At 34.5% G+C, this 13,977-nt stretch overlaps 1 protein-coding gene and 1 pseudogene across 2 annotated transcripts; one reads left to right on the plus strand and one right to left on the minus strand.

Annotated features, from left to right (window-relative positions):
• The first annotated feature begins 1,536 nt into the window (after window positions 1-1,536).
• LOC104751074 (kunitz trypsin inhibitor 2 pseudogene) lies at window positions 1,537-2,399 on the plus strand (annotated as a pseudogene). The gene has a single exon (XR_015583613.1). The product of XR_015583613.1 is annotated as a kunitz trypsin inhibitor 2 pseudogene (transcript).
• Window positions 2,400-7,141: 4,742 nt separating this feature from the next.
• Window positions 7,142-7,576, minus strand: LOC104753795 (DNA damage-inducible protein 1-like). The gene has a single exon (XM_010475993.2). It carries the CDS (start codon window positions 7,574-7,576, stop codon window positions 7,142-7,144), a length of 435 nt encoding a protein of 144 aa, XP_010474295.2.
• Window positions 7,577-13,977: the final 6,401 nt, after the last annotated feature.

Here is a 13,977-nt window from a genome sequence, read left to right on the forward strand (position 1 = left end):
TGAGTTGTGTGTGTTGTATTGGTTTGGTGTATGGCAGCTCATGTGTTAGTTATGTGTGTTGTATTCGTTTGGTGTATGACAACTTATGTATTTGGTTTTAATTTCTAGGCTGTTGGATCATCTAAACAAGGTAATATCTTTGGATTTGGAGCGCTTAGTGAGATTTTACCATCTGGTGGTGCCTCTTCAAGTGTACCACAATCTAGTGAAGAAGTAGAGAGTAGAGATGATAACACATTGGATGCAAGAGATGGAAACTGATCTGAAAAAATCCTTGAAGAAAATCAGCAAATCCAGAAAAGATTTGAAGCTATGAAGAAATTTGTTGAATCTTTTGCAATCAAAATGTCTAAATCCAACTCCACTACCAAGACCATCCGACCACCTTTATCTAACTACTATGGTTTGTACTTATATTTAGTATTGTTTAGTTTGTATTTTCTTTCGGTTGTGTTTATGGATTAACTTTGTGTTTGGTTTGTATTTCCTTTCGGTTGTGTTTATGTATTAAAGAGTCTAACACAACCGGAGTAGTCATGTTTAATTACAGTGAACTTAATTCTGATAAATATCGTGCAAGTTAAAATATCTTGGGACGGAGTTATATAGCAGGACAAGTTTTTTGATATTTATATAAATTTAAAATATCATTAATTTGGTGTTACATGGGTAAAACATACTTTCATTATTTTGTTAAGATTATCGGTATCATAAAATAGAAATATCTAATTAAATTGATTAAATAAATATTATGTAAAAAATAAATTATATTGCGGTATTATATGGTTTAAACATTAAACCATAAAATTAACAATTATTATATAATATAACATATTTAACCAACAAATACAATTTATAATTTAAATATTTTAGTTATAAATAATTTGCACCGCGGTGTACCACGGGTTCCATCTCTTGATTCATATCGATCGCTTTCTGATTATGCAAAAACTGAATTTTTCATTATAGCGAATTTCTTTAGTAGTGAACTATCATCACATATTTATTATCTTGTCAGATAAAAATGGAGATAATTTTGATTCAAGATTTAGCAGCTTGTTTAAATAAACAAAAATACACATTCTTAGGTTATCCGTGGATCCGTTTGTCATATTCAAATGTGACGTTGGTACTTAGATTCGATGATGATGTAATATTTTTATAATGATGATGTAATAAATAACAAAAGAAAATAAATAAATAAATTAGCAGGCCAACTTGTGTCTAGAGATCATCCTTGTTTTGCTATATAAATTTGTTAGCATGGACATTGTGCATGTTCCTCGTGTTGAAATTCTAATTTTGAATCGATTACCATAGTCTAAACCCCTCTTTTCAACCCTCACTATGGTAGAAATTAAAGATAGACATTAAGGACCACCCATCACAAAAATGATCAGAATGTGACAGTGCCGAGAAAAGCCAAGCGTTTATAGCTGACACTTTTAGGTTTTACTCAACCAGATGGTAGTTACTGCCATGCTCGATTTAACTGCATGAGAACTCCTATAAATACCGATACAAAATGTTCTTGTGTTCCACAACTCAAACCCCTCAGAAAAGTAAACATTAAATCTTTAAAAACACAAAACCATCAAAATGAATAAACCTGCAGTGGTCTCTTTTCTCATCACTCTCCTGTTAGCTGCAGCTGTCTGCATCCAAGCAGGCGAACCGGTGAAGGAAACTGTTGGAAATGATCTTAAAACCGATCAACAATACTACATCCAGCCAGTCAATACCAACTTCCCCGGAGGTGGTCTTGTCCCAGCCCCCCCTACACTAGGTTCCTTATGTCCACTTGGCATCGTCCAAACAGCCATTGCGTTCATACCAGGCGTACCAGTTAGCTTCTCATTTCCAAACTCAACCATGAAAACAACCATTTCTACGGATGATTATGTAAATATTGAGTTTAAGTCCAAATTCTGGCTCTGCGATAAGCTTTCCAAGTTTTGGAAAGTCGATGAATCCTCACCAGCTACCGAAGAGCCTTCCATTCTCGTTGGTGGTACAAAGCAGGAACAGAATAGCTGGTTCAAGATTGAGAAAGCCGGAGAACGAGCTGGAGCAAACACCTATAAGCTGACCAGCTTTGCCGGACTTATTGGAACTAAGCCAGGAGCTTTACGGATACCACGACTAGTTCTTACCAATGATAAGGCTAAAACCTTACTCGTCATATTCAAAAAGTTTGATGAAGCGACTATTACTACTTCTACTTCTCGGGTTGAGAAGTTAGGTCTAAGAATGTTCCCGTTCTACTAGTCAACTGGTCAAAATCATGTAAAAAAAAGCCTGAGACTCGTCCATGGCAAGAAATAATGGGTTGAGATAATACCCGCATGCAAGTTTTTATTTTCCATAAACAAAATAAAATTATCCTTTATAGCGCTTTATTATTTTTATGCATGGTCGGGCTTGTCAATGAGACTGCTAATTATATTATCTGGGAAATAGAATAACACACCTTAAAAAATCAAGATATATTCCAATAACGAAAATTTACATAGATATATTATCTGCTAGTTCGATTCATCAATACAAAATGTTTCTTTGATTAGATATGAAGAGGATTGAAAACAAGGCAAATATCACACATAAAGTTTTAGAGAATCTTGTAATCAATTCGAGCAGTAGTTTACAATTAGTTGATAAATTGATAATGATCACTTTAATTAGTAAAACTAGCCATATATATTGTATGCGCTCTAGTACTAAGTGTATGGTTCTTCGTGATTAATTCCAAAAATCATATTCAGATAGATTGAAGGAATTCTTATAGAAAATGCTAATTTTAGGCAAATTTTATGTATATTCCTGTTTTGCTAAAATCTTATGAATTTGTCATTTTCACAAAATTTAAAAATGTCTATATTAATGATTTTTTTTTTGCTGAAATACATACTTTATAACAAATACTAAATCTTAAGAACAAATAAAACCGATTAAACGTAAATATAACAAATAATACGCATCTAATGTATTCTTGTAGCATGAAAATAAGAAATTTATAAGATTTTAGACGAAATGATAAAAATTTTAAATGCAACTAAAAAAAGAACGACATATTCATACTTAGTTTTACATTGAACTATACATAAGTATCCATGATCTGCTATACATAATACATCCGATGGAAGTCTATGTAATTCAAGTAACATGCTACTGTAGTAAAATATGGGGAATCAGTGGGGCACTGTTATGGTATGTTATACTAATTGTGGATCTGAAAGTCTAGCTATCTAATTGTGCTTATATTATATAACATGATTTGAAGGGATCTTTGAAAAAACAGAAGAAAATTTTCAATTGTCATCGCTCTCGCTCATTTGTTTTCCTGTAAGAACGTGTGGTGGGAATCATTTCTTTATTTGGAAATCATTTTTGTTGTTTCTATAGAAATAACCTAATGAACCTCTGTCATCGCTCTCGCTAATTGTGCTTCTATAGAAATAACCTAATGAACCTCTGTCATATCCGGCGCCGGGAAGCCTCCAAAGTCGACTCCTCCACACTGCATTTATCTCACCTTTCATTCACTTTCTTTCTCCTTTTCATCTCTGTTCACTTCGGCTCTGTTCTCCCCCCCCCCCCCATTAATGAAGCTTCCCACAGCCATAACATGACTAAACAGACCCACAAGAGGCTTCCCCACCTCGTTGCGTCTCGCTCTCTCTCTCTTCTCAGATCAGAAGTATATAGCCTCATTCATAATTTATTTGAAATCATCAGTTTAGTCCTACCATGGCTGAGTTTCCAGCAAAGAAGAACCCTAATTCCAAAAAAAGGAATGACTTCACCACCAAATGCTCTTCCTTGGTGAAACAGCATTGTGCCCGTCTTTAATTATATACTCCGCCGCTGCACCACCATGCGCTCCTCCGCGCCTACATCTATCACGAAGACGACTAAAAAGAGAGAAAAAGCTTTGGTTACCAGCTGTAAATTAAAATACTCTAGATTATAAACTAATCCGAAATCTCTAGGTAACGCAATTGGTCCCTGGCAACGGCGCCAACTTGATTGCTCGAATAATTACCCGATACATTTAACCGCAAGGCAGTATATACGGGGTCAAATCCACAAGGACCAATGGTACACTAAAGATTTGCGAAGAGTCGTAAATAGCTAAAGCTGACAAATGTTTGTTTGTTTGGTTTTCAAGTTTGTAAATAAAATGAAAATAAATTAAATCGATTAAATTATAAGATTAAAACATTGGGTCATAGGGTATTTGAGAGATCAATGACTAATGAGAAAATGAAATATGGCATTCAATAATTAAGAACCGTTCTAGAACATGAACACTATAATAGACTAACCCTTTTTCAAGGCATTAGAAACTAAATTTGACTATTAGTTTGCTAAACTTTCATCCGCAACCTCATAGCCAAATTTGCATTACAATCAAGTTCATTAAGTTCACAATGCGTTCTAACATCAACTTCCGCAGGCTAGAAATACATTGCTCAATTCACACTCATTCATGCATTCTATCAAACACTTGTGATGTATAGAAAAACCTAGAGTCTAAAACAAGGTGATCAGTCATATTTTAACATTAAGATCATGTGAATCAAAGAACCTAAGGATTAAGAACTCCAATAAATAATCAAAACATCAATTCATTGAATCTCCTAATTGGAACCCTAAAACCCAATTGGAGAACTGCTCACACATAGCAAAAGAGAAAACAAAAATCATTGATGAAAAAAACATGATTGAATTGTAGAAATAATAAGGAATGGTTTAGAAATCTTCTCCAAATTGTCAAATATGATGAATCTCTAGAATCCAAAAAGAGTGGCTTACAAAAAGTCTCAGGTTGCAGAAAGAAAGCGTAGAATAAAACTTAGAATAAAACTTAGGGTTTTTCTCCCAGCAAATAAAAGGTATTTACAGAGTTTTCCAAATAAGGTAAAAAGGGTATTGGCCTAGTCAAAATATTTCTCAACCAGGCGGGTTTTTCAAGTAGGCGGGTTTTGACGTGAAACTTGCAGGTTTAGACTTCACTTCTCAGCCAGGCGGGTTTCTCAGATAGGCGGGTTCCTCTGGTAGGCGGATTTTCACGTGAACCAACATTCATCTCATATGCTTGTTTGTATCCAGAATAGCTAATTTTCCTCTAATATCCTTCAAACTGTCCTAAAACCTGTAAAGACTCGATAAAGAACCAAAAGACTCCAAAAACACACTTTGACTCAATAAAAAGTATAAAATAAGAGAGAAAACAAAGATTCAAAACCGATAAAAACACCATATATCAACTCCCCCTGACTTAGATCTTTGCTTGCCCTTAAGCAAAACAAAAACCTTTGCCAAGGAAAGAGGTTTGAAAACGCGAGCAAACCTCTATCAAACAATTGCCTGCAAACCACTGTCACAAAGCTCATATCAAACCGTACTAAATTATACTTTGCCATGACCGTAGCAACTTCATAAATCCTAAGATCACAAATACTTTCAGACTCAGATAACTTAACCTTTTAACATTCATTAGTAAATGCGTGCACTCTCACAAAGGGGATATCGAACACATTATGGTCTAGGTGTAAGGACAATTTCCAGGTGGCTCAAGTGTTTAAGGTTTCCAACAATGCGAACGTATGCAAATCATTATGCAAAATCACAGTGAGACACAGACCAATTAGGAGGTACACAACTTCCCTCTAACTCGGATCAAACCAACCAACACAAAACCCCAAACAAATCATCATTGTTCTAGATGCTTTTGTTAAATAAATAAGAGCACTCTGACTTTTCCGGTTCAATTCTTACTCCTTTCCCATTTTATTCATTTTCTTTTCCTTTTTTTTTTTCATTCTCAGGTTTTTTTTATATGGGGGAGTCGAACCGGTTCTCTTCTTACAAAATTGCATCAAAAGAACTAAATCATGGAAACTCAACACATGCTTATGAACATAACCACACAACCTCAAATACTCAATATCAATCACCGAAACAAACTACAATGACAATCCTAACTAGGGGAAAGCTATGTCGGTCTGTATACTCCGTAGTTTTTGCACATGAATGCACATGATGATGATGATCAAGAATGTGAATGGTATGAAGCAAGGATATGGGTAAAGGTGTGGTAATAGACTAAAAACGAGTCTAGCCATTCAGAATTTACAAAGAGTGGTAACAATGGTGTAAACTAAACTCTGAATGTATGATCCATTACATGATTCTCAACCCCCTAAGTGAGATATAATAAGTCCATATCAAGTCCAAATAAGCACGGCCAAGCTCAAATCATCCAAATTTCAAAGCGACAAGAATTATTGAAGTGATCAAGTCATGATTATTTCTAAACTTCCAAGTCATCCTTAAACTATGCTAAATGGTCCCAAGGAAATGAATCAAGCATGGTGCAATTCCCTAAGAAAAGCTCATAATTCCCAACCAGCATTTTGACTCAATAAAACACACTTTTGACTTTTGACGATAAAACAAATTGACTGACTCAAAAGAAAGCAACAAAGGAAAAACAACCAAAGCAAACAAGATTAGTAGACATATGACACCTTCCCCAAACTCGCTTCACACCGTCTCAGTGTGAAAACAAATCCAAGAAAATAGGTCAAATAGACTCAAAAGAAATATAAAAGAAAAATAATTAGTAAGAGAGAGAAATACCTGGTGGGTTGCCCCCCACAAAGCGCTCGTGTCATGTCATTAGCTTGATCGGATTCTTGTGAACTAATGGGTGTGAGAATGAGGACGTGCTCCAAAAAAAGGTCCCCAGTCATTCATCTTCAGCTTCAGAACTGTACTCATAACCCCTTTCACAGCTTTTCGCCTTTTTGAATACTCATAGCTTTGGAAAAAGGTTTTGAGGTTCCATTACACTGCACCTTATACTCTATGGTATCTCCAACACACTGCATTGGTGTTAAGGTTACATGAGGATTTTCCATGATCCTTTTGGGCTTAACCTTGCATGTAGCACTAACTTTTTTATTGGAATTTGAAGGTCTCCATCCAGGACTTTCTTGACCTCACTCCAACCAATGCATGTCTTCACATACTTATCCTTAGGATCATCAATGGTTTCAATTGAAAAGGCTTGTCCTCCAATAGTAGGTTTTTTCAGCAACCTTTTCATGTCAAACTCCTGAGTATGGTCACCAATCTACAAGTGAATTTGCTGCTTTTTTACATCAATCATAGCCCCAACGGTATGTAAGAATGGGTGACCAAGAATGAGAGGATCATGTGGTTCTTTATCAAGCTCGAAAACTGTGAAGTTAGTTGGGATGTAGAAGTTCCCAACTCTAACATGCACATCCTCCACCAACCCAACTGGAGATTGCACAGAACGATCAGCATGCACTAAGGAGATCCTTGACGGTTTGAAATTGGTGATTCCCAAACGCTCTGACACAGAAAGCGGCATCAAATTGACACTAGCTCCCAAGTCACATAAGCATCTCTCAAACATGAATCTCCCAATTTGGCAAGGTAGTACAAAACTCCTTGTATCTCCAAGCTTCTTAGGAATCTCAATAGGGATGATGGCATTGCACTCAGAACTAACCATCTCTACCTCCTCTTTCAAGTGTGCCATTGCAAGAATTTTTCCTTGTTCCTTTGATGTTTTTCCTGCTTCTCAAAATGCACATATGCCTTCCCAGTTGAAATCATCATGACCCCTTCTTCAATGCCTTCCTAGTTGAACTTCCAACTCAGAAATAATACTCTCATTTGCAGCTTCTTGAAGACCTCTCTCAACAACTTCTCCAGGTTCTTCTTGAATCATAACAGCATAACAATGCTCTTTATTTTTGGGTTCACTTTTCCCTGGTAAAACACCTGATGGTCGCGTAGAGCTGGAAGAAATCTGAGCTACTTGGTTCTCAAGAGTTTTAACATGTGAAGATAGTGTTGTGAAGTTCCCATTGAGATCACGATACATGCTGTCCACCTTAACATTGATTTCAGCAGCATTCTCCACCTGACCTTAAAGGATCTGCTGCATCATCAACTTCATTTCATTATCCCCTGAACAAGACGTAGAAGTGTTGCTCACAGGAATCATTTCTTTATTTGGAAATCATTTTGTTGTTTCAATAAATTGTAGTAGAAAGATAGGATGTGGGCAGAAACATATATGTAGAAGATAATTCGTATATTGGGCATTTTCTTCCCGTGAATTATTTGATCATCCTTTGTAGTATATGTTAGTCGACATTAACCATTTGGCATTTTCCTCGTGTTTAAAACCGAAGTGAGAATTGATATCCATACAATACTCTAAACCCTTTGTAGTAGTTACTAGAAAATAAAAATTTCACAGTGTCTTTGCTCTCCACAACTCAGATTTTTAGGATGCATTCCAACTTTTATTTGTTTTCTAAATAAAAACCAGTAAATATTGATAAAGCAGAAAACTTTAGGCTATTGACGCTTGGGAAAGGATCGTGCACAATACTCTGGTCTCAGGTGTGTACGAATCTAGGCGTAGAACTTTTTAGTCATTCAAAAAAAAAGAAAAACTTCTACTATTGAACTCTCTTACGTTGATTATACATGGTTTTGCATCCGGATTACCAATCTTTTGACAAGTTCTACAGAAAATGATCTCTCCATAACCCATAATTATGAAGAGACAACCGACGTAAAAATTACTCTTTACAAAAACTTCCACCAATATCGGTTAGTCCAAATAACTCATGGTACGCATCCACAAAACACAATACAAACGTACTTCAGCTCCCCAAGCATGCATCAGAGTCATTCGACATCCTACCGGCAAACCACTTGATTCCACCTTCTGTGTAAGCTTTGCTTATTCATGTATCACCAAACACAATCTCATCTAGTTATTTAGTCACACAACCAACCACTCTAACGACCGAGTAACAAGAGAGGTGGACTGGAATACTTTATTCCGTCCAGCCACGGAAACACTTCTCCGATGAACCCATCAATTCACTGTCTTAGCTTTAATCCAGCACTCATGAGCTTTAAGTTGGTTCTACAACCACCATGACCTTGCTCCCTAAGCTTATAGAGGTTTCAGCTCACACCGAGCTCGTTGGTTTAACCAGCAACACAACTTAACACAAATCAAGACATATGAAACCTCCACATCACCACTCGAATAAAATACAAACTAACCGTTCAAATTGCAACTCCCGTGTTGGATAAGGAGCATACTTCACGAGTCTCTCCACCAAATTTTGTCTCAATCAGACTAATTTTGGACCTCTAAGCGACGCTTAGAAAAAACCATCTTAGAACAGTTTCTAGGGGTCATACTTAACCCAGATTTCACAGTTTCCAGCAATTACTTGGCCAGGAAGCAACACACATAACTCCTTGAGGTTAATTTACCTTTTTTTTTAATGCTTAGTGCTCTCTAATCTTGGGCTTATTGTGGTCCTTAATTTTTTTTATTGGAACGTTACAAAAAAGGAGTTGCAGTGGCGCGTACAGTAGTTAATTACAGTAATCGTTTATAAGTATATGTAAAAAACCTCATTTTAAAAAAAGGGGAAAAGTCATTTATTGAAGGATTATTAAAGGAGTTTTCAAACTCTCTCAAAGAGTTTTGATTCTTCTCTTCATAACCTCTCTAAAAATCCCTATATATTAATAAAGAAACATTCTCAAGAAAATGCTGATTTGTCATCGCTAGAGAGCTAGAGACACCAATGAATTTATTGCCCTCATTTTAATGGATAAGGAATATTCCTTTTCAATTAATTAAAAAATCAAATATTTCAATTCTAAAATATATTTTAATAATTTTTAAACATATTTAATTATTATAACATTATTAGATCTAAAACATTTTCAAAACTTGAATTTATTCACCTATTAAAAAAAACTGATTACTATTCACATATTTAAAATTTTCAAAATAAAATTATCACAATAATCATTATTATTGACAATTGACTTATTTAATACCATTGGTATAATATTTCACGGTGAATATATTCTTACACAAAAAAAATTTAACAAAATAAAAAATCTTGCACAGATTGAAGAAAGTGCAGATTATATATTTAGTTGATACATAGTAGTTTGATCTAAATATATTCTCACGGTTATATATTTGGTTTTTACACAAACAAATTTTAAATCCTCGAAAAACTTTACTCATAACACTAATTTTATTTGCATATATTTATCTCGCACATAGTACGGGTTGTTACCTAGTTATATATATATATATATATATATATATATATATATATATATATATATATATTGTAATACACGACTTGGCCCTTAATTGCAAATAAAAAGAACTTCTAAGCCGAATTTGAAAATCTTCAAAACTTTAAAAAGATGCGCAATTCAATTACGGTAAGAATGATGTATCGCTCAACATATGGGTTGCATCAATCGATGCTCTACACCAGTTTTGGTCTCCGAGTTTGATTCTTCAGCATAGCTCTTCTAGATGCTCCAAAGTGCTCCATTCCATGTCGAACAGCTCCTAGTCCTACAAAAACTCAAAATGATCCTAAAAACATATTAAAATACTCTAAAACACACTTATATATATATATATATATCATAGTTAAAAAACCATAATATACCAAAACTCTTCTTTTTAATTAACACTCATTGTAGTAGAAAGTTAGACACTAAATAAGGACCCATCACAAGGATGATCAGAATGTGACGTGCGGAAAACTTATCTGCCCACGTACGTTGAATTGTATATATATATAACATGGTATTTTTCATTAATTTGTTTTCCTTGTTAGAGCGTACGTAGTGAAAGTTCTGTGTTCTTGTTTTAATAAGTTGTTTCAAAGAAAACGGTGGGCAGAAAGAGAGATGTTGAAGAACATTCTTAGTTTTGTGGCCGGTTGGTTCACACATCCCTATCTTTCTGACATCAATTATTTGATAATCCTTTATATATATGTTTAGTTAACATGGATACTATTGTGCATGTCCCTCGTGCTGAAAATCGAAGTTCGAATCGATTCACGACTAGAAAATTAGAACCAAGCAAGAATCAGAATGTGACATCTGTGAGAAGTTAGGCTATACCAAGGAGGATGTTACATTTATACTACTAAAAATCATGTAACGCAAAGCCTGATGAGACTCGTTCATGGCCAAAATATTTTAGTTGAGAATTGAAATAATACAGCAAGCATATTTTTATCTTCCATAAAATAAAATTATGTGTTTTTTCCTAGTGCCTTATGAAAATAAGTTCTATGGCTAAGTGCTGAGTTATACTTTCTGCTAAATTCATACTTTTGGTTGACAGGTTTCGTTTTTAGTTTTCGATTTTTAAAAAAAATTAATAGAGAATGTCAAATGTGGCCAGAAACAGAGCTGTTGAGGATCATTTCGTGCGTTGGTTAACTCAACCGTAGGTATCTGATCTCTTCTTGTGAAACCTCGTCTTCCTCCCCGATATACTCTATATTTACTGCTTTTTCATGGTTGTTTATGTTCCATTATATTGTGTTTTGTTGCATTTAGTATCCAAGTGAGTCTTCTTGTATTTTAGAGGTCCTATAGTGTCTTTGTCTGTGTTTTGGTGTGTTTTGTGTGTCTTTTGAACCATTTCACATTTGGATGCAAAGAAAATGATTGATGATTCGGAACCAGTCTGTAGCCCTCAAATATCGACTCTTATAAAGACCTTGTCTTGGAATTTAGCTTCAGAGTGCTTCATCAACATGATTGGAAATTAAGTTATCTTTGCAATGGAGGTGATTTCAGGTCAATGTGATGTGCTTGTAAAGAGTTATACCTGTTTAGTGAACGTTTATACAGCCAGAGCGAAGACTGGAGCCACAAGACTAAATGATCGACCCTTTGGTCGATCGTGTGGTCAATCAACTTGAGCTAGACTTGAACAGACCCTCAGACTTCAAAGATCGAACACTTGGTCGATCAGATGGTCGATCAACTCGAGCTGGACTTGACAGACTCCAAAACTTCACCGATCGATCAAGCAGGAGAAACGATCGACCGGTTGGTCGATCTTGAAGTCGATCGTATGCTACTTTTTGGAACAAAACCCGGTTTGTTTCGGTTTTCTCTGATTTGTTTTATTCCAGTCCGGTTTGTTCCGGTTTAGTTTCCTGTTTTTCTATAAATAAACTAACGCCTTATTAGGAGAGACCCATCTCTTGTTTTAGCAATTTTTAGGGTTCTGAAGCTTGTTTATTCTTAATTGTTGGATTTTTTGTTGATTTTGAAATTATTAATAGTAATTCCTCTTTTATCTTCTCTAATCTACAAGTTCTAATTATGATTTCACAAAGATGAAACCTCTACCTTTGTGTGATCATGATCATGAGTGAGTAGATCTTTTAGAATTTTGGGTTTGGTAGATTAGGGAGATAAATGATTAATATTTGATATTTAAGGCTTTATTTACATGAATCCTTTCTTGTTTAGGGATAATAATGTTAGATTAACCTTGATCATGTTAATTCTAGATATTATGACTTCTATGCCTAGAAGGTGTTTGATGAAATTCCTGAACCAAACGATTCAAGAGCTTTGCATTTCTAGCCTATGGAAATTGATGATTAGGGTGTACGTAGACTTGATTATAATGCATGCTTATCTTGTGATTGTCTTTGGAAATTGTTGATGATTACTTGATTAGCATAAGATCTCAATCATGGAAGTGAATTGATTTGCATTAGTGTTCTTAGCCAAATGATTGTTCTTGATTGTTTGCTTAGACATCTAGAATTGATTAGATATTTTCCAAGTCATTAACCTTGTCCAATGCTCATTTGTTTAATCTTGATTTAAAACAGTTTTAAGTTTGTTTTTTTTCCTTGCTTTGTGTTTTCTTTCTTTAGCCTTGTTTAAATTTGCTTGTTAGTTAAGTTGTTATATAAAACCAATCATTTGTTAGATTAAGCATTCATATGTATTCCTAGTGTGTTGATTATTAGGTTCAATAATTTAATTGATAAAAGTACTACATCAATTTCCCATTTATTGATGGTCGTTTTTTTCCTGCTATGCGTATTATTAGTTAACTTGGGCCATTGTGCATGTTCCTGGTGCTGAAAAATAAGTTGGAATGATTACCATAGAGTCTACTCCCTTCTTTCAACTCTTAGTATAGTAAAAAAAACTTAAAAGCCAACGATCATATTGTGACGCGAAGAAAAAGCCAACAACCATTTTTAGCTGATAAATGAATTAGGTAGGATTCATCATTTTTTTCTTCTGATTTCTATGTTAGTTAACACGAACCATTATGCATGTTCCTCATGCTGAGAATTGAAAGCTTGAATCCATAACCATAAAGTCTAATTAAGACCCCTCTTTCCAACTTTCACCCTAGTAGAAAGTTAGTTGGCCAATATAATTATGGGTTTCTTTGTGTTTTAGTACATTTACAGAACTTAATTAGAAGTTTGATACTATCACTATTTTAAAAAGAAAAAACAGGGTGATAAGAGATAGAGAAGAGTAGAGATAGGAAAAAAGGTGGGACAGAAGAGATGAGTGGAGATTACACAATAGCCCTGCGGCGTGGGTTTGTGGTTTGGTTAGAGGAGAGAGGGTAGAAAGAGAGGAGAGAGAAGCATGAGTTTATTTTTCTTTATTATATTCCATACAATCTAAAAACATAAAAATTGGCTAATTAAAATTTGTTTTTAAAAAAATTTCAGATAAATAAAAATCTATATTTTTTTTCTTTACAATTTGATATGCATTTTGTTTGATGATTTTATTTGATAATGTTAAATATTTTTTACAAATTGTGTATCCGTATACCATATTAAGTATACATATGTGTGTACACGTCTGTACAATTATTAAGTGTACAGATGTCTGTACACATTATTAAGTGTACAGATGTCTGTACACATTATTAAGTGTACAGATGTATGTACACATTATTAAGTGTACAGATGTAATTTGTTTAATTCTTAGGGTTTTGAATGTCTGTACCACAATGATTTTGTAAAAATTACATCTGTATATTTAATAATGTGTTGAGACATTTGT

This window comes from Camelina sativa, chromosome 16 (assembly GCF_030686135.1).
Source record: "Camelina sativa cultivar CO46 ecotype springtype chromosome 16, ASM3068613v1".
Lineage (NCBI taxonomy): Eukaryota > Viridiplantae > Streptophyta > Magnoliopsida > Brassicales > Brassicaceae > Camelina > Camelina sativa.

Coding starts and splice junctions, on each gene's coding strand:
- LOC104753795 (XM_010475993.2), bottom strand. CDS start 7,576: ATGGCACACTTGAAAGAGGAGGTAGAGATGGTTAGTTCTGAGTGCAAT.